This window comes from Polypterus senegalus, unplaced genomic scaffold, assembly GCF_016835505.1.
Source record: "Polypterus senegalus isolate Bchr_013 unplaced genomic scaffold, ASM1683550v1 scaffold_2547, whole genome shotgun sequence".
In the NCBI taxonomy this organism is placed as follows: domain Eukaryota; kingdom Metazoa; phylum Chordata; class Cladistia; order Polypteriformes; family Polypteridae; genus Polypterus; species Polypterus senegalus.
In genome coordinates this window covers 116,420-138,803 of record NW_024383410.1, presented here as the reverse complement: position 1 = coordinate 138,803, position 22,384 = coordinate 116,420, and the positions used below count along the sequence as shown (strand labels likewise).

The 22,384-nt window shown below is 40.8% G+C and overlaps 1 protein-coding gene across 1 annotated transcript in view; it reads right to left on the bottom strand.

Annotated features, from left to right (window-relative positions):
- Positions 1–3,422: 3,422 nt before the first annotated feature.
- The window catches only part of LOC120521498 (E3 ubiquitin-protein ligase Midline-1-like), a 67,201-nt gene continuing 48,239 nt past the window's right edge, over positions 3,423–22,384 (bottom strand). Inside the window, exons 8-9 of the mRNA XM_039743076.1 lie at positions 4,949–5,053; positions 3,423–3,427 (exon numbers count right to left, since the gene is read on the bottom strand). Coding sequence (XP_039599010.1) covers positions 3,423–3,427; positions 4,949–5,053 — 110 coding nt within the window. The remainder of the gene's footprint in view (positions 3,428–4,948; positions 5,054–22,384) is intronic.

The window sequence follows — 22,384 nt, the reverse complement described above, 5'->3', positions numbered from 1 at the left end:
TTCCATTTAGACTTTATGTTATCGAGTATTTCCTGCAGATCACTGTTGTTTCTTTCGCATTGGGACAGCAGAGTAACTTGGGTCTCCAACAGATCATTGTTACTGGTCAAGATGTTATTTGCATTTCTTAACCACTCCAACTCTTCCTCTATGTGATTTAATGTTATGTAATCTGAGGAAAACAAATCATATCATGCAATCAGTAATACAAAATAATATATCTTTTAAGTTTGAGTTAAGAATGCTATCAGTCCACATGACCTAATATATATTGACTGTGTATAAAATGATAATTTCCCCTTAGAAACAAATAAAGTATAATCAATTCTGACAGAACGCTCATGTTAACTAATGTTAAATATACCAAGATTACTTATTCAAGGTGATGACGCCACAGTGTAACGCAGGACCACAGCATAGCGTCCCAGAAGTAAACGAAAGTAGATCTCATATAAGAGTAGTTTCAGATATTAAACTGCGATTATTTCACAGACGTAATACGGCATTGTAGCAGCTAGCTCATCGCCCTGAAGATGGGAGGGGCTGGATGTCTGATTGACAAGTGACCTGTCACACAGAGATACACTTTCACGAAGGTCTGCACTTCATCCATCAAGCCTGAGAAGATTCAAGAAGGCAGAGGACCAAATAAACAGCAGTCTCATGAAGAAGATGAGGAGGTCTTGTGGTTAATCACTGAGAGAGCATATCGGTAGGAATGTCAGAGGGGAACATTTTTTGTACATTTTTTTTCTCTTAGGCAAAGAAACTTGTAAATATTATATTTACAATTCAGCAGATGAAGGGGCAATAGGCACCCATTGTTGGGACTGCGGTGATAAGTTGAAAAGCAAATTTCCTGAATTAATCCTGTTTCTGATTATTGTGAATCTGTGTACAGGCCATAGATAATTGCAGTCTTGCTTAAACATACAAAGAATTCAAAATTATTATAACAGGACTGCCTCCTACCTTGTAAAATGTTTGCATTTACCTGGCATGTCTGGGGACACTGGGTTCTAATCATCATTTGTGAACTCCTGGATAGTTGGTGACAATATTTTTTGTTTACCCTGTGTTTACATTATTTGTTAAGCCCAGGAAATGGATATGTGCCATTGTTTACTTCATCATCATGGTGGTCTAGGCAGGGACTGAAGGAGTTTTATACTTCAGAGCAATAGAAGGCATGGGGTGAGAGACGGTCCACTGAGAACGCTGCCAGGACCACTCGCACAGAGCACAGGGGCTTGCAGGTAGGCAAGCTGGCTGGCAAGACACGAGGCACATGGACAGCAACACCTTCTTCGACGCACGGTGAGACTGTTCCACCAGAGAGACACTAGTTGTGGGTCCAGCGAGAGATGGGAGACTTATGAAAGGACAGAGTGAAGCTGGTGGACGTGAAGTGATGTGTGCCGAGGTCAACACAGGGAGACCAGAGTGGAACAAAAGAGAACGTTCACTGCACAAGGAAGAAACGCTGACAGATATCTGACAACTTGGTAACACTTCTGTTGGGAAACAAGCATGTGGTGAACAGAGTGCATCTGTGGACAGTTGGACAATTCATTGAATTTTGTAGTTGGTTTGGTTTTTCACTCATTTTGATTTGTTGCCGTTCTCTAAACTGCCTACATATGACCCTCTGTCTGCGTTTTGAAACTCTTTGTGGTATTTGGACTTGTAACAATAAATGGCTTTAACAAATCTCATTGCTGTGTTTAAGTAACTCATTCAGATTTCTATTCCCCTTGAGCTTTGTAAGGTCAAAATTGGTATTGTCACACATGCTGGTCAGAGGCTCAGCCTCCAAGTTCTTCCAGGTATGTGATACCACCCCAGGACAGGAAGGGGCGCTGTGGCTAACTGTCTTGTCCTTTTCTTCCACCAAAGTACAGAGAAATGTCCAGTGAGGGCAACTGACTCCACCCCTTATTGTCCCTTGGCTTTAAGGACTTGACATCCCAGAAGGATGTGTCACGTCTATCCAGAGCGACCAGAGCTAAGGAGCTCCATGACTTTTAGACGGCAGACAAGAAAGCTGATTAATGCCAGTCACTTTATTACTGTGGCAATAGTTTTGTTTCGTTTTATGTCATCAAGAGCTTGTTTCTGTTTGGACTTAGAAGGAAACAGGGATGGCCGAGTTGGCACCCCAGAAATTCATCTTCATTTGAGCTTGTTATTCCTTCAGAAGACCCCACTGTGAACACTGAATTACAGCCGCATGATTAGCTGTTTTGAGGTAATGAGCAAGTCCTCCTAATAAAGGGGCCAATGACTGCGTATATCAGAAATACACAAAGCATTCACATTTCATATCAGTACTGAAGATACTTACAGTAAACAGAAATGATTATGAGGCTGGACAGTAGGAAAACACAGAAGATCACCAGCCTCTTCACATTGTTGACTTCTGCTTTAACATGAGGCACTGGAGCTGCAAGAAATGCAAGGTGGAGTGAGATCAGAGACTGAAGAGCACATGAACTACCTGATGAAGGACAAAGTGGGCATTGTCCACTCTTCTAGGCTTTAGCGGCCCACCAGGCCTGTTAAGGTGTCAGATTTATTTGACATCCAGCTGTGCCTTCTCACACTTACAGTCCAAACCAAGAGACTGAACTCCACCAGAATGTGCCTGTAGTTCATCTTTCCTGAGGCCACTCTGCAAACATCTTGATTCACAAGGCATGAAATGGACTCAAGGAAGAACAAAGAGCTGTAATTGAAGGAATGTGCGCTGAGATAGACAGAATAACTTGACTATGAGCAGGTCCTGATTTGAGACAGGAAGTGACTTTAAACCAATCATGAAGTGTTAGAATTCCATTTTAAAAATGAGCTGCATCCTCGTATTCTGTCAGAGAGAGGCGCACACACTCACTGATCTCTAAGGAGTGTTCTGAGGGGACCCAGGACCCCCACTATCCAAAATGACTGACAATCTCTACAATGGCTCTCTTAAAGTTAAAAGCTGGGAACTGACAACCATGTTCTCTTTGTGGATCTGAAGCCTCAGCATCTGCCCCTTAAAAAGAGGTCACCCACCTGAAACTAAGCATCTTCAGGGCTGGTCAGTACTTGGATGGGAGACCATCTGGGAAGAGCTTGGGTTACTACTGATGGAAGAGGCATTGGTTAAGCCAGCAAGGGGGCATACCCTGTGATCTTTGTGTGGAACCCAAAGCCCCAGTGTAGTGACGGGGTAACTGTGCAGTAAAAATGGCACCACCTTCAGATGAGATGTAAAACTGAGGTCCTAACTCTCTGTGATCATCAAAGACCCTGAGCATCCTTCATGAAGAGTGAGGTCTATCCTGATGTCCAGGTCAAACTGTGATCCATGACCTAGTTACTCTGACCCCCTAATCATCCCCCGTCTCTGATTGGCTCACTGTCTCTCACTCCTTCACCACCTAACCTAAAGAACAAAAAAATAAGGACGGAGTGGTGACTCTGAGGCTAAGGATCTTTAGATCTTCACATCGACATTCCTGTTCTGTGTCCTCGTTACGTGTTTTTTTGTCCGTCACCACCTCCAGATCTCAGCACAGGCTCACCTGATTATTATTTCACAACATCAGGTGTTGTCAGCTTACTTGTCATGTGTTTGTATTTCGTTACGACTGACTTACCTGTCACTTGGCACAGTAAACAGAAAACTTATTACTACCCTGACAAAAGTGGCTTCGGTTTATAAACTGGTGAGTAAACAAAATCCAGTAATGTGTTTTTATTTTATTCAAACTAATCTTTAGGATTTTTTTTTTTTATTTTCCCTTAACAGCTGAAGATGCCTGACAGTGTGAAGCTGGCAGAATAACATTTTGAAATATGTTTCCCTTCACGTTCCTTTCTCTCTTTCTCTCTCTCAGAACAGACAGCTGACAGATCGGAGTCTCTTTGTTTTACAATCAGACATGGCATACTGAGCTCTGATGGCTCTCCAATATAATTCTAAGTGCTGACAATGCATACTCTGTCCCTCTTCTTGTGTCACTCAGAGTCACAGATGCTGTTTTTGTGCCTTTGCTGCTGCTGTTTAAGTGCACAGCTAAAGACAGGAATTCAATCTAAACGGAGTCCAAGTCAAGTGCATGGCCGTCTCCCAAGCCTGGCCTGCTCCCTTTCTGTGTGAGGTCTCCACATTGTCACCGTCTCTTTTACGCCTCAGAGACACACGGGCCCTGAGATGTAAGAGCCACTGTGGCTGTGTGAGAAGAGGCTGTTTATGAGAAGGCTGGCAATGGCCTTTAGTGGCGTGCTTCTGAAGAACGGGCTTATCTCATACAGGAGTAGCTCATTCAGAAAATAAATGGAATGGGAACCACATCTGTCTAAAAGGAGGCACCTGGCAATGAACCTCACACACCATGGAGCAGAAGACAAACAATTCACAGAGCACTCAGCTCTGCCTGGCCAGGAACTTCAGCACTGAGATGAAGCAGCACAAGTCTAAGTGTAATGGCCGCCATTGTTTGTATGATTGTAAGACTAACCAATGCATAACCTTACAGCTCACATGGCAAGTCAATAACTGAGACAAGATTCATCTGGTAAGCTCAGAAAGTGAGCTTGGTGAATTTTTACCCAAAATGGACGAGAAATTTCACATTTTAACAGGTGAAGTTCAGAATTCTCCATCTACCAATATACACCACACGACTCAAACAGACTGCTGGAGTGAAGACGAGAAAGCACTAATGAACACACTAATCAGAGCTAAGGGGTCTTCCATCTTACAGCTGACAGACCAGACCACTGCAGGGCACCCTCAGCCATGTGGAGCCAATCTGGGGCCGTCAATTAACCTCCAGTCACACATTCAGAGGTAGGAGGTGAACTTGGAGCAACTGCTCTTTCATTCCACCCTGCAGCCCACGTCTTCCTCCGTCAGATTTTCATTTCAAAGGTGCCTATACAGTTGGTCTACAGTGCCTACCTTTGTCTCCATCTGCCTTACTGGCAGGCAATGATTCTTCGATGGTACAGCTGTCGTCAGCGAGTTTCTCCGATACTCGGTACTTGTCACCCATGATTCTGAATGCTGCAGAGGGATTGAAAGAGAAAGAAGTCCCAGTTATTTCTAATCCAGGATTCAGTTGTTTTTCTGATGTCTTTCATCCACTCTGCCCCCTGGTTCACCACAGAACTTCGCCAACTAAAAGCTAAGGGCTGATGTTTGGAGCGCCTTTATAAAAAGACAGACTTTGATGTCCATAAGAGTACGTATGATGAACACATGCATGTTGTGAACGATAGGTGGCGCTCTCGCTCCCTTGAACCCCTGTCCACGACTCCAGACACCAGGTAAAAGTCCAAATGTTGACTTTATTTTTCTTCCACAGTGCACAAAGCACACTCTCCACCACAATACTCATATAAATCAATAATTCTCAAATAAACCAATCCTCCAGCTCCCAGACGCGTTGCCACCCTTCCACCCAGCTCAGCTCGTTGTCTGGGAGTTCCCATAGTCCTTTTATACTCCCTGACCCGGAGGTGTTTCTGCCCAACAGTCCACAAGTCCTTATTCCTTCCGGGTCAGGGTAAATAGTCCTTTTCTTCAACCCGGAAGTCCGTCGCTCTTCCTATGACGAACCTCCGGGTCACAGGGCACGAAGAAGCCCTCGGTCCTCCCTGCAGCTCCCTGCTGTGGCCCCACGGCATCCAGCAGGGCTTTGCATAAAAACTCCATTGTCCATGATGCCCTGCTGGTCTTCTGGGGACCTCCACGCTGCAAGGAGGGCTCCACCTGGCGGCTTGGGGGTATTGGCCGGGATAAATGGCCGGCCATCCTTCACAGTGTCTATAAGGAGGCTTTGTCTGCAGCAAACACTACATATTGTGCAACACTAAGTGGGTCAGCTGAAGGGAATACTCGGCTCTATTCTCAACTGGAAACAAAATCCTCCGGCCACCTGACAGACTTCCACCTCAATTTTACTGCACTGATCAGTTTAACTCTTTTATGAGCTTTTTAATAGGAGAATTGGAATTATCCACCAGTAGTTGATAGGTTTGGAAATTCCATACATGAAGTATTTTATGATCACACTTCTTCTTTTCTTACCAGTTTTAAACTCCAAACTGTGGAGGAAACACTTGGTATCATTAGAAAATCCAAGCCCTCTACCTGTCAGCTGGATCCAATTCCTACTTATTTGGTTAAATTCTGTTTGTCTTCTCTTTCCTATTTAGTAACTAACATCGTACATTCTTCCCTTTTCTCAGGATTTGTTCATTTATCTTTATAAACGGCTGGAAGAACTCCATCTACAACCTAAATAATTATCGTCCAATCTCAAATTTACCTTTCCTTTCTAAAACAATTGAACAAAAGTGCTGCTGAGCAGGTTCACTCTGACTTTACTGACAATCATTTGTTTGAACGATTTCAGTGTGGGTTTAGTCCATTTCATAGTTCAGAGAGAGCCCTGGTTAAAATCACCAATGACCTGCTGATGGCAGCTGACTCTGTGCTGTTAACAACACTTGTTGCTCCTTGATCTGAGCTCTGCCTTTTATACAATCTCATGATATTCTCCTTGAGAAATTAAAATCGATTGGTGTTATTGGTACTCCACATGCCTGGTTCAAATCACATCTCTCAGATCATACATTTGTACATTTAAAAACTTTAATATTCATTTTCACTGTTATGCTAATGACCCCCTGCTCAATCTGTGTACTAAACCTGATTTCGATTGTCCACCATCTTCCATCTCTGAATGCCTGCAGGAAGTTAAATCATGGGTGTCTGCTAAATTTCTTGAAATTAATAGTGATAAAACAGTGTTTCTTCTTGTAGGAACTAAATCTGTTTGAGATAAATGTGAAAATATTTGATTGACTATTGATAATTCTATAATCTCTTCTTCTCCCAGGTTAAAAGCTTAAGTGTTATTCTCAATAGTACCTTAAAATTTGAGGCACATATTAATTGTGTTACTCGGTCTGCATATTTCCATCTATGTAATATCAGCCGTTTACGTCCATCTCTTTTAGCTACCAGCACTGCTATTCTTGTTCATACTCTGGTCACATCTTGTATTGATTACTGTGATTCTTTCCTTTCTGGTCTTCCTCACAAACTCATTTACAAACTCCAATTAGTTCAGAATGCTGACGCTCATGTCATTACCAGAACCCCTTCCATAGAACACATCACTCTTGTCCTTCAGCAGCTTGACCAGCTCCCTATTAAATACTGAGTTTAAGATTCTGCTGATTACTTACAAGACCCTCCACAATTGGACACCTCTTTATCTTTCTGCTCTTCTTCACATCTCCATTTCTTTTCATATCCTTAGATCTTCTTCCTCTATCAATCTTATTGTGCACCCTGTATGCTTGACTACCACATGGGGTTTAGAGCTTTCAGTCGAGCGGCCCCTCACCGCTCCCACAAGACATTCTTAAGATCAACTCTCTTCCTACCTTTTAATTTCATCTTAAAACACATGTTTCTAAGTTGGCTTATTCTGTCTGATAATTTTAGCTGATACATTTAAATTCAATTTTATTATTGTATTATTTCAGGTTTTATTGAACTGTAATATTCTATTAAATTTATGTTGTGACTTGTTATTAATGTGCTGTAAGGTGCTTGTGTTCCTTGAAAGCCACCTATAAATTATTATTATTATTATTATTATCTTCTGACTTCAGGCTGGTCAGCTAAGCAGAGATCACCAAATACAAACATGTAGGAGCTCAAAAATTTAAATTGCTAAAAGCCTTGCACCTCTCTCAGAAAAAGGGAGTGCATGATTTTGTTTTTTAGCACATCAGTGAAGTGTTACCAAGGTGCCAATAAGATGAACCAGGCTGTCATTCCTACCACACTCCTCACTGCAAACTATCTGTCCATGTCGACATCTCTCACCACTTGGAAATGCTTTTGTGCTACACAGAAATTCTATCACCTCAACTGAAGTTTCTCTGAGCTCACAAGTTTGGACAAAGCCATCCAATACTAATCAACCTCTCTATAGCCTTCTGCCTGTTGTCTCTCTTACTACTCATAATCTCCTTAACAGCGCCGCCTACTGTCTGATATGAGTATCTCAGCACTACACCATCAAAGCCTAACAGAAGTTTTGAGATGCTGCGTAGTAAATGACATTCGTCCAGTTCAGTGTGACAGGAATTCAGCGACCATCCCAGAAGCAGTGAGTGTGAAGCCGGGAGCACAGCGCACACAAACCGAAACAAAAGAGAAACTCAGCAAAGGTGCTGCAGACATTCTGGAAACAGAGACGTGTCATTAAAGTCTTAGCTTTAACCTGCCATTGACTGCAGATGATCTGGTGGCGCAGTGACTAGTGTTTCTCACACTTTCAGTCTTAATTCCAGGCCTTGTCTCGGACTGGCTGACTGTATGGCTTGATGGCTGTGTGTCACTTAAACAAGTTAATTGAATTACAGGACACCCTGTCTTGCCGATTTCATTCTAAGGCCCAATGCTACAGTCATAACTTCTGCATATTTTTGAAAAAACGTTTGGGGGACAAACTTTCTTGCATTCATGCCAACTGCTTGAGAAAACATAGAATAATAATTTGAGCACAAATGTAGCAGTATGGCATGGACCACCCTGCAGGGCCTGAAGCTTAAGCTGCTTATGGAATGAACACTATGATGCCAGCCTGCTTATAGAAATGTACCACATATACTAGATAGCAAGACATTAAATGTATTTCTGTTATAAACATATTTCAGATTCCAAAGTTTTTAAAAAATTACATAACCAAGGAAAGTATTTCCTAAACAAATTCATTTTCCAGATTTGGAAAATCAAAGCATAGATGACATAAATCACCATCACCAATATAATAAGAATAAATATCTAAATATACTGTATATTAAATCCAATGTCTGCCTGTCTGTACGTCTGTCTGCTTTCACAAGAAAACTACTTGACAGATTTAGATTGAGTTTTTATCTATAATTTGCTTGAACATTACAGTTGATTTTGCGACTTCTCTCATCACGCTAACTATCAGAGTTTGCTTGCGGTATTAATTTATTTGTGTGAATTAGAGAGAGACGCAACAGGCTGAAGGGGGGATGGAGCACTCTTCACTCACGTGCCAACCTTCATTCGAGTAGGTCTACCTCTCGCCACTCGTTTGGAGTGTACCTCGGTACCTTGCCTCTGCTTAAACCTGTTCCACTGTTCCTCAACTGTCTCCACATTTAAAATTGTATCCCAGTCCATCCTCCTTAGACTTTGCCTCAGCTGCTCAAAATTTTCCCTACCAAAGTTAAACTTTAAAACTTTAGTCTTTGCATCCGCACAATTTCAAAACCCTGAGAATTGTAATATATTATGGTCATGTGACCCTAGTGCTCCAATCACCTCTACACCCTCAATTCCATTCTAGTTATTACAAAATACTAAATCCAGACAGGCTTCACCCCGTGTTGGTGCTTTAACATGTTGTGTTAAAAAACAGTCGCTGATTACTTGTAAAAACTCCTGTTCTGCTCCATTAATTACAAGGTTATCCCTGTTTATATTTGGATAAATAAAGTCCTCCATCACTATATAATCCTGTAAACATTTTAATATTACTAAGAAGATGTGTGTTGAAATCACTGTCTGCAGTAGGTGGTCTATAACACACTCCTAAAATAAGACCTCTTTCCCTAATGCTTTCCAGATGAGTCCAGATGTCCTCACTAAGATGGGGCTCATTGGCCAACTGAAGAGGACTTACATTGAAATTCTGTGTGACATAAAGAGAAACTCCACCTCCTTTTCTGTTCGGTCTATCCTTCCTAACAAATGTGTGCCCCTCGTTGTTATCCTCATCCCTATCTTTGTTATTTAGCCAGGTTTCCATTATTGCTATAATATCATAATTATACTCTTTATATGTTACATACAACTCCAGCCCACTTACCTTATTTTTGATATTTCTAGCATTAAGACAAGCTATTTTTAATGTGTTACTCCTTCTACATTTAAATGTTAGGTTAGAGTTTACATTACTTCACATTTATATTTATATTTAGTTAGCCCCCATTTATCTTCACTGCATTTGCGGCCTACTTTTAGAGTCCTGATGATATTCACAATTCATTGTGGCCCATAGTGCCTTTTGCCAGATGCTGTCAATTGAAATCTACAGGTGTGATTGATTTTCTTGTTCTGTTCAATTGCTTTATCAGGCTGAAGTATCACATTATTTGTATAATATTCTCACAATGTTAAACAAATGAAAATAACTTTACAATTTTATAGATTTTTTGGTTGGAAACACATTACCCCAGCATTGGGACACAACGGCCACAGCCACAATTAATTTCTTGTATGGCTCAAAATCACACTTTTACAGGCCCTGATAATTTGACAGCCCTCCAGCTTTGATTCACTAAGAACATAAAACTACCAGAAAGAAAACAAAAAATGGAAAAAATCATGGGAATTACATAGTTTATTTTGTCATTAAAGTAGAACATCATAAACGTCATCTTAAAATCATTTAATTAACCAGTTTCTCAAATCCTATCGTAACTAAAGTAGCGCATTAAATGCTTTGTTTTGTATTTGTTCTTCTATGTGCTCTATGTGTGTGAATCACTACGTGCTTCTTCAATGAGCTTTCTCTTCCTCCAATAGGACACAGAATCCATTACATTCGTGATATTACAACTCTCTGAATTATTAATACTTGATATCATTTTCATGATGATGAGTTAAAGCATGTTATTAAACATGGGAACACAGTGGCGCAGTGATAGTGACGAGCTGGCGCCCCATCCAAGATTGTTCCTGCCTCATGCAAAATGCTTCCTGTGCCGTGCACGACCTTTGATGAAATACTTTATTGCAGCAGTACTGTCTCTCTCAAACGTACTAACCCCCAATTCCTGTCCTTCCTTTTCTTTCTCCAAGTACCCAATCACCACACAATCAGCTCAGCAATAGACATTAAGCCATCTGTAAGCTTAGAACGCCAATTCTTCAAAACTTTTAAGGAACATTAAAATATCTTTGAAGTACATGTTTAATTAATCTATCCATCTGTCCTTCCAGTGTCACGCCAGTCCCAGTAAGAATACAGCACAAGGCAGGAACAATCCATAAACTAGCTAACGCTGCGACATCATGTCATCATGTTTAACTCTTTTAGGGCTAATTTTTTTTTTTTTTCTTATCTCCCAGGGCTGAATATTTTTCCAAAAACTAACATTTTTTAAAAAAGAACACAAAGCAATTGTTTAACATATCAAATCAACAACAAATATTTACTTTTGACAAATGTTACTGTCTTGCATGTTGTATGAGCCTGCATACTCTATGATTTCACATACATATCACATACATTTTACACAGCAAAGTCCTGCAAAGTCTGATCTCGGTCCAAGCAGCCAATTTCAGTCATTGCCACATTGCACTGCTTACAATACGTGTTGCTTTGGTGCCAACTTTTCAATTGTCTGTTGCTGCACTTTCTCACATATATTGTTAGTGTGTACTGTAGAGAGACAAGTCACCCTTTTGCCATCGTGCCATTCCACTGCCACCAAGTTTTCTGCCCGCATGAAAACCGTATTGTCACCTCTTTTCATCTTCTGAAACTTTATGAACTTTATGCATTGCATTATAGCCCGGCTCACCCCATGGGATTTGCTTCTGTTTATTACAGAAGTGAATAAAACTTTGCAGCAGCAGCACGTACCTATCACCATGCTACATAACCTGTCCAAAGCCACCAGGGGACAAAGCACGTTTGGACCAATGCTCCCTGAAGTTATATCACCAGTTCTGTCCCATCTCTATTTGTAATACCACAGCACGCTTCATCTCGTCTTTTGTTGTGGGTTTACACTTTGAAAAATGAGAATGCGATGCAAACGCAGCCCGCGATTGAAAAAATTTCTCTGCCTACCTGTTTATCTCGTCTGACGGTAGCTGAAAAGCAGCATCAGGAGAGAGCAGCCTGAAGTACAGCAGCTGGTGATCTGTCGTGTCCAACAGCAAGCCATGCCGTCTTGTGAAGTCCAGTAGCCAGCTCGGCTCTCAACTGATCAATGTCTGTGTATTTATCCCACGCGAACCTTGCTGTAGATGCATCGGCTGCGCGCGCTCAGCTGGCAGCAGATCTGCTGGCGCGCATCGGCTGGTGTTTGATCAGCTGATGCCGGCTTCTCACTCTCTTGCTCAATCTCCTGATCACTGTCAATAAAATCCGATTCTGAAAAATCAGAGTCCGACTCCGCGATAATGCGCAAAACATTGTCATTGTCTGCCGAGTGTTTTCTTTTCTGCACTCGCCTCGCTCCATTGTCACATGTCGATACCATCTTGCCATTGTTTACATTTCGCAACTCACGCACACGCTAGGATTAGTTGCCGAGTCAACGAGTCTATCATTCTTCCAAGCACAGAGGGAATGCCTGTGACGTGACAGTGAGATTTGTCGCCATTAACAGCTGATTATCGCCCTCTATCCCTGGATGTCGACTTTAGTCGACATTCTCACCCCTCCTGTCGACAAAAGTCGACATCCGCCCTAAAAGAGTTAATTATAAAAAATATAGATTATTTAAATGATGTTAACATTTTATCTGTATAACGTAATAAACATATTTTGCTGTATTTCATCTTTAAAATGATATCATCATCATATGTAAATACGTACGTAATAAAGTGACTCAGGTTGTGCAATATTATAACTATACCTCAAGTTTACAGTGAGGTACTTGTAATTATAAGTACAAACAGTTCTACAAGGAGCACTTGATGGACTGATTGAGTGCGTTAATAGTTCTTGGGATGAAACTGTTTCTGAACCACGAGGTCCGTACAGGAAAGGCTCTAAAGCATTTGTCGTATGAGAGCAGTTCAATATACAGCATGGCCGAGGCAGCGTGTACTTGATGCTGTATACCAATAATTCTCTTTCCAATCAGCTGCTGTAGAGCTGTGATTCCACACTCAGATACAGTGATATAAATACTCCAAGTGGTGCAGCGAGAGTAAAATGGAAAAAGATGATCTGCTGTGGCAACCACTAAAGGGACTAGCTGAAGAAGAAGAAGAAGTTGCACTAAGAGTAACAACGCTAAAGCAGCTTTGGTATTTAGAGTAGTTTGACCATTCTGTGGACCATTATATTGTTACAGGTTAATTACAATCAGATGCCTTAAACTAATAAACAATATGCAGTTAATTTCAGTGTATATCATAAAGCCGCAAAGAGAACTTGCGTTTGAGCTAGCATTAAAATGTGCTTGGCTTTCCACCAACTTTAGGTTTTATACATCACGATTTGAGAGTGGAAATGGGCGTACGCAACATTTTTGTGCATATGCACCATTTATACATGAGGCCACAGATGTTCTATAAACGAGAATGGACAATTGTTATATGCACAGAAATTTCAAGGGTAGTGGACATCTCAAAGGTATAAGAAGAACCAGAATATAATATAACAGACTTTTAATATATAAATCATTTAGGTGTTAACCAATAAACCAACAAGAGTAAAATGTATCCATTGATTGACACTGTATGTAAATTCAATAGTTTATTCAATGAACCTCTATTCTTTGTTCTCTGATCCTTCTGACCAGGCTGTAACAGACTGCTTTTCATGAATGCTCCCTTGAAGACATTTGGCTGAGGAGTAATTAAAAGATACCATGAACAGCTTTTCTCCTGCCTGATTACTGATTTGTCCTGTTAGAGGATGTTTCTTTCTTTAATAAGATGTCTGTTGTACTAGGGTACTGTACCATGTTAGCCATTATGAATGTAGTGATAAGTCAACCAAAATGACACCTTTTATTGGCTAACTAAAAAGTTTATAATATGCAAGCTTTCGAGGCAACATGCAATAATGTAATCATTACATCTCGCCTGAAGGAGGGGGGCCTGAGTTGCCTCAAAAGCTTGCATATTGTAATCTATTTAGTTAGCCAATAAAAGGTGTAATTTTTCTTGACTTTTTATTACTTCAATAAGATGTTAAATTTCTAGCACAGTGTTTGGTGCCCAACATTAAGGCATTATGTACCCCGGAGAGAACTACCAGCAGACTCTGAAAAGATATGAAGCCGATGATGCCAAATTGGAACGGATTTGTTCCCGTCTGTGTGGGACTCCCCTCCGCAGGACGTGATCGTCATACCTCAAACGGTAGGAGGAGGCCTATTCATTTGTTCTTTTGGGGATAAAGCGCTGGGTGAGATGTCATAGGAGTGCTTTGCCTTTAGAGTCAGGGTTAGTTTTTAGTTTTGTTATGTTATGAAAAAGTAAAAAGAAAATCTGTGAGCGCCTTTTGGAGGAAGTGACCCACTATTGTCTGGGGAGTTGCCGAGATCTCTCTCTGGGTTTGTCAAAAGGTCTCAGTAGACAGTAATGCTGTTAAATGGATAGAGAAGTCCTGGGTTCAAGTCGCAGGCACGTAGTAAGGAGGTTGTAACCAGTGTGAGGGAGACTCCCACAGGAAGAGAGAGGGTTAAAGGTACGGTAAGATAATTGTATAATAATTGAGAAGTAAACAATTTACATAGTGTGTGGGAAATGTCACTGGTGCGATAAAGAATAGGCTTAAGATTACAGGTAAGCTTTTTTATTGATTTTTAAGGTACATTTTCTGTGTAGTGACTGTGTCTTTTCTCGGTGGTTGAGTAGACACTGCGGCTTGTGTTAGAAGTCACAGCAGCACTCGGAGGTTGTGTCATCAGAGGCAGTCGGTTGTTTGTCTAGATGGTAACGGCGGTTAATGCATTCATTCTTCTCTACAATCCGTGGTTTATTTTTACGTCTTAACGTGCAGCGTTGGGTAGTGTTTGTATGTCCTCGATTAGTCCCTTAAAATGCTAAGATACAAATGTGCAGCGAGCTGAATGTGAGATGAGCGTACGATGCAGCGAGTCAGAGAGATCGAGAGGACGTGTGGAAGGAATGAGAGGTGTGTTTGGAAATGCTCTCCTGTGACTGAGAAATGACGTGGCAATGGGGCATCTGTGAATGTTTAAAGTCGAATACAAGGGTGGGCAAACTTGGGTTTGCAGTTGTTAGTAAGCGAGATATTTAAATATATATATGAATGTATCCTTTAGGTCATTTGAGCACTTATGAGATTGTAGCTAAGTGCACTGTGTCATTGTCACATTCTATTGAGTTAATAATTAAGTTGATAAATCTATTGAGTTAATGAAGCTATTGTAATAATCAGAACCTGCATCTCTTTTTCCATACAATCAACTGTTAACGTACTTTTGTCCACCCCTGTGTATTGTGCACACAAATTTAGAAATATCTGATAAAGTCCGTTTGAGTATGTTGTGCAATGTGAAGGAGATCTCTGTGGCTGAAGTGCATTTGAAGGAGTTTAAGTGAGTGTTTGGTTAAAGACAACGTGTGAGAATATGTGGTGATGTTTGAAATGATGAGGGAATTAATAAAGGTGTACATAAATATACTGGTTTTGAATTTAAACTTAAAAGTGAATATGATTAGGTCCAATGAAACGTCTCCTTATTTCCTATAAAAGATTGAGTTCTGGCCTTACTTAAAATGGAGGAAAGTTCTTTTAGTAATTTTAAATTCAAGTAACCCAAAAAGGAGAGACATTCTCTAGAATAGGAAGAAAGCTGGTGTCGAGCACAGGCGTCCAGTCCAGGTAGTGTTCTCTACTAAGATCTGCTGTGACTAACACAGAGGGTAGACTGTGCTTTATCTACAGATCATCGCTCTGGAGAAGCTGCTAGAAGCATCTCGGGATGACATCAGCGAAAAACACCTGCATGAACACCTGGCCTGAACAAGAGGTGATGGGGAACAAGAAATCGATATTATTAAGTAGAGCTAAGTTTTATATGGGGCGGCACGGTGGCGCAGTGGTAGCGCTGCTGCCTCGCAGTTAGGAGACCCGGGTTCGCTTCCTGGGTCCTCCCTGCGTGGAGTTTGCATGTTCTCCCCGTGTCTGTGTGGGTTTCTGTCCAAAGACATGCAGGTTCGGTGGATTGGCGATTCTAAATTGGCCCGGGTGTATTTGTGTGTGTCCTGCAGTGGGTTGGCACCCTGCCCAGGATTGGTTCCTGCCTTGTGCCCTGTGTTGGCTCCAGCAGACCCCCGTGATCCTGTGTTTTATATGTCAGGATATCGTCTTTAAAGCACAGCATGCAGTGGTGCATGGACTAACTACGATGAGAACATTTTTAATAAAAGTAAGATTTTAGATTATTATATAAGATTGCATACAGTGTTAGATGTGGATTTCTTTACCCATAACCCCTTGCTCACAGGTAATTTGCATATCTTGGATTTCTTTACCCATATCCCCTTGCTCACAGGTAATTTGCATATCTTAAGTGTGAAGTAGAAATGACTACATAGCTGATAATTGGGTTTAGCTTTATTTTCTATAATTTGAAGGTCTAATTTAACATTAGGGACTCTTGTTAAATTCTAAAGCCAGAGGTAGAAATTGTGTGTGTCAATTTAATTAATAAAATATTAGGTTAAAGAAAAATAGCTGGTATGTGAATAGATAGATAGAAGAGAAAGAAGGCTGATATATTGTGCATGAAAAAGACAAAGTGGAAGGGAGTAACACCAGGGGGATCTGAGGGGGATTCAAATTGTTCTGTCATGATGTGGGCGGGAGGAGAAAATGGGGTAGAAGTTATTAGAACATTAGAACAATCTAAACAAGAACAGGCCATTGAGCCCAACAAAGCTTGCTGGTCCTACTCATTTATTTCTACCAAAAAAACATCAAGTCTTATTCTCTACCACACTACTTGGTCACTTATTCCAAGTATCAACCTGTGAACATTATAATTGAGCTCCAGTGTCACTGGGCCACATGATCCATCATTCTGGACCAAAACCACTGACTGCCTATCAGACATCCTCGGTGCCACAGTCACTCCTACCCCATTAACAGCTGTGTGTGGTGGGCTCACAGAGGGGCTTCAAGAGGAGAAGGTCAAACCAACTGTAATCACCTTTACTTCACTACTAGCCTGTGTGTTGACTTATCTTACTCAACTGAAAGAATCCCAGCCCACCTCTGTTAAGTCAGAGGGCATCTGATGTTCTGTAGTATTTGAAATTGGAAAAAATCAAATTCTCACTTAGAGGATCCATTCAAATCTTTTTAATATATGGCAGGATCTAATTAATTAATCAAATCTTAAAATCACCATTTATATTGGGAATAGGACATTCTCCTGTCTTTTTATTAAACATTTTCCCTTGTTGTATTCTCTCCTGTCTTTCTCTCGGGTGAAGGTTTCATTTTGGTTTGTTAACTTTGAGATGATTGTATGGAATGTTGTTTTCATCAAATATCAATAAAATTAAATAAAAAAAAGAAAAAGAGAAGAGAACAGAGAAAGGAGAAAATAACAGCAAGTGAGATGAGTCAAAGTGAGCAGCACTAGTGTGAGACAGTGACACACACGGTCACACCAATGGAGGACATGAAGTGTCAGAGATACTCATCAGGACCACCAAATCAATAAGAACACAAACTCAACTGTAAAAACTCCTCACCACTCAGAGGTTCAGACGACTGCACGAGTGCCTGCACATGAAAAGAGCAGAGTGGGACTCTAAAGAAGGAGTTTGGTGACATTCACTGTGCAGTCATTACTATTCAAATGTAACACACTGGACTAACTGGGTTTAAAGACTTTATGAAGACTTAGCAGCTCTCACTTTATGTCTTGGCTGTTCCTCTTCACAGCTGATGGTCTTCAGGTCATCATCAGTCAGAGAAGTCAGGAGAGAGTTGTTCATCTGGAGAGCTCATCAACAATGGGCAGACCAGTAAGGGCTGAGTGACTTAAAAGGCTTTAGTTATCCTGTTGCTATGGTTCTGCATGTCTTTCTGTCTGTGACTTTGTGTCCAAGCACAACTTTTCACAGAGTTTGACCCTCCAGATCAACATGTAGAGAAGGGCTGCAGGGTAATAGGGGTCAATGCTGGGGTCTTTACACAGGTGATGCCTTATAAGATGCAATCAGCTGTTTGGTGAGGTGGCCTGTTGGTGTCTTTACATGTGTGTGCTTCAGGGGTGTCCAGCTCTGGTACCTGGGTGGGCTACCCTGGCTGCAGGATTTCATTCTAATCATCATCTTCATCAGTCACTAATGTCTGCTGTTCATTGGCTTGTTTTCACTTTATTTTAGTCAACTTGTTTTTTAAGACTCAGTCCTCTGAATTGCTTATTTTTGCACAAACATCACCCAAACAGAAATGAGATGTGAAGTTAGTGAGCCAGCAGATGACCAGCCAAGTCGGGTCTCAAACTCCAACCAGTTTCTTACTTAGCAGTTGATTCTTATTGTTAACTAAATTCTTTATTTAATCAGGCTGCCACAGAAGATGTTTTCCAAACTGTTGATTTTTGTTTTCTATGACCACCGTCAAAATGTGTTGTGGACCAGCTGCATTATGGTGGGCACAGATTAGCTGGTCATCTGTTAAATCTCATTATTGTTTAGCTGCTAATTAAGGAAAAAATAAGCAATTGAGGGATCCACATCTTTTACAAGGAAGTCATTTTAAAAGAAGGCAAAATTAAGGTGATGCTTGGAATGAAAACCTGCAGGACCCCCAGGAACAGAGATGGACACCCTGATATATGAAAGCTGCTCATTGTGCCAGTGCAGGTAAAGAGGCGACATTTAGAATCACAGAAGTACACCACCAGCATCCTTAACAGAGAGTTCTAGAGCACAGCAATGGTCCGACATGACTGACATTGTGAGGATATGAAGATTTCAGTTTTGCTCTTTTGGATTTGTAGTGTGATGTGACAGTCATCTCACCATCACTTTAACACACAGCCCGTCTCCTGATCGATAAAAGCAAGAAGGTCACATGACACCATTAATCATGAGCTTGTCACACAGTGACAATTCAACATGACAAAGCAGGTCTGTCTGAGCTGAGTTCATCTCAGCATTCATGATTCCACCATTAGAAGGACACTACGGAAATGCTGGGCCAGCATTTTATCCTCACAAGGATTCTGGAGGAGCAGACCTAACCAGTCTGCATTTGATTTGTGGACTTGGAAAAGACTTATGACTGTGTCCTAAAACGGGTCCTGTAGGAGGTGTTTCAGGAGTAGTGGGCGCCGTGCCTGCAAGATGCAACTATAGAGATTTGTTTTTTTTGATAAAGGGATCTGTTTTTTGAGCATAATGGCTAAAATGAGTGGACAATCCATAAGTAACTTTCAAAAATCACAGATGAAGTATTGCAATACTGACTCGTATACAACAAAACTTTTCAAGTTTTTGCACCTGCAGGTAGTACTGGGGTGTTGTACCGTGTTAGCCATTATGAATGTAGTGAGAAGTGAAACAAAGTGACACATTTTATTGGCTAACTAAAATGATTACAATATGTGATCTTTCACAAACAATATGTATTTATTGAATATTTACAAGTATTGTTTTATTAATAGAAATACTGCACAATTATTATTAACCTAAATTGCTTTGGGTTTAACATGCATAGAAATTGAGATAATAAAATTAAACAAGTTTAGAAAATGTGATTAGCATAGCATGGTCAGCATTTAGAGTACAGGCAATGTGTAACAGTAAATATTTTTGGATAAATGTTTCTGATACACCAATTCATAATTGGTGAAAACAAATGTTTTAAGGGTTAACGTTTGTACAGCATGTAATTTGGATTGTTAATCCAATTTTAACACATCCTTAGTAGCACTTGCTGCATTACCAGTTAAAAGTCAGTCCAATTGATACAAGCAAAATGCACCATTTGTTTGACTATTGTTTTTCATGAGGAATGTAAATTTTATTGTGTAATAGTAAATGATACAGAAGGACGGAACAAATGTGAATATTAATGTATTAGGAACTTTGCATTAAGATTAGATGCAACATTAGGACACAATTTGTATGATACTGGGTTTTAAGGTTTAAATGTACTAAATTAGATGCAGGTATAGAACAGACCTTTAAAGCTTGTAGAACCTGGTATAAGAGAAATAAAGTATGTGCGATAGCGCTGACAGTGTTTTTAGGAACTTGGGTACAGTAATTAGGGCCATAAAGACAAATATAGTTGGTGGTAATACAGGACAAATAATATATTATGGCTTCTTGGGCCTAATTAATATAGAAGATAGCAAAACAAAGTAATAATTCAGCACAACAGAGATGGAGTGTCTTATGTATAGAGTGGTGAGCATGGCAAAGGCGCTATATTATTATTATTATTATTATTATTATTATTAGTGAGTGTACAATTTGTAAAATTGGAAACCCCAGACACAAACCAAGAATCCCAGCTGGTGGCAGAAGACTTTAACATCAATCAGAAGCCTGGGTACAACCCTTGCAATTTTAAAGTGACTTTGACCTGAGCCAGTGGCTTGCATTAATAAGAGTAGTGCCGACATCTTCTGAAGGGTAGATTGACACCTACTTTCAGCAAGATAGCTGTTTTTATGCAGCAACGGTGATCATCTAATTTAAGGCCACAGAGAGACATAAATTGGGACAACTTTGTGGATGAGAGCACGAGGATGTGAGCATGGTTGTTTGTATGAGGATTCTATCTCGGGTTATTGTTATACACATCATTGGCACCATAAATTAGGGACTTTGGACATTTCTAAAGTAAATAAAGAATTTTTCATTTCACTGATGTAAATTAAACTGTAGTTTATATGCTGTTTATATGTACATTTTGGAATATAGGTAATTCAATTTGTGAAAAACTATTACAAATTTGTTTTTGGTTGTGAATGGGATATTCCAGGCATATTTGTTTTTCTTTTTAATAGTGTAGTGCAAGATGTGTGAACCAACCCAGCCACAGGGGATGCACAAACCAGTGTGTTTCTTCATGCCAGTCTCACGCCTGGATAAATGGGGAGTGTCACGTCAGGCAGGGCATCCGGTGTAAAGTTTTGCAAGATCAATATACGGACAGCAATACAAATTTCCATACCGGATCGGTCGAGGCCCGGGTTAACAACATCCGCTACTAGTACCGTTAGCCAACAGGGTGCTGGCAGAAATTGGGCTACTGTTGGCCGAAGAAGGAGAAGAAGAGGGATGAGGAGTGTCCGGAGGAAAGAGGCGACGAGGAAGGTAAAGAGAGTGGAACTAAGGGAAGGAGCTTTGAATGTTGGCAGTATGACTGGGAAGGGAAGAGAGTTAGCAGATATGATGGAGAGAAGGAAGGCTGATATGTTGTGCGTGCAAGAAACTAAATGGAAGGGGAGTAAGGCCAGGTGGATCAGAGGAGGTGGATTCAAATTGTTCTATCATGGTGTGGATGGGAGGAGAAATGCAGTAGGAGTTATTCTGAAGGGATAGTATGTCAAGAGTGTTTTGGAAGTGAAAAGAGTGTCAGACAGAGTAATGATTATAAAGCTGGAAATTGGAGGTGTGATGATGAATGTTGTTAGTGCATATACACTGCAAGTTGGGTGTGCAATGGGTGAGAAAGATTTCTGGAGTGAGTTGGATGAAGTGATGGACAGTGTACCAAAGGGACAGAAAGTGGTAATTGGAGCGGATGTCAATGGACATGTTGATGAAGGGAACAAAGGAGATGAGGAGGTGATGGGTAGGTATGGTGTCAAGGAGAGAAATGAAGGTGGTCAGAGGATAGTGGATTTTGCCAAAAGGATTGATATGGTTGTGGCGGATATGCATTTTAAGAAGATGGGAGAACATAGGATTACGTACAAGAGTGGAGGAAGATGTACACAGGTAGATTACATCCTATGCAGAACAGTCAATCTGAAGGAGATTGAAGACTGTAAAGTGGTGGCAGGGGAAAGTGTAGTTAAGCAGCATAGGACTGTGGTCTGTAGGATGACGTTGGAAATCAAGAAGAGGTTAGGGTGAGGGCAGAGCCAAGGATCAAATGGTGGAAATTGAAAAAGGAAGACGGCAAGGTTGAGTTTAGGGAGAAGCTGAGACAGGAACTGGGTGGTAGAGAAGAGTTACCAGACAGCTGGAAAAATACAGCAGATGTAGTAAGTATGAGAGCAAGAAGGGTGCTTGGCGTGACATCTGGACAGAGGAAGGAGGAAAAGGAAACCTGATGGTGGAATGAGGAAATACAGGAGAGTATACAGAGGAAGAGGATGGCAAAGAAGAAGAGGGATAGTCAGAGAGATGCAGAAAGTAGACAAGAGTACAAGGAGATAATGCACAAGGTGAACAGAGAGGTGGCGAAGGCTAAAGAAAAGGAGTATGATGAGTTGTATGGAAGGACACTAAGGAGGGAGAAAAGGACCTGTACTGATTGGCTAGACCAGGGGTGTCGAACTCCGGGCCTGGAGGGCCGCAGTGTCTGCAGGTTTTCATTCTAACCCTTTTCCTAATCATTGACCAGGATTC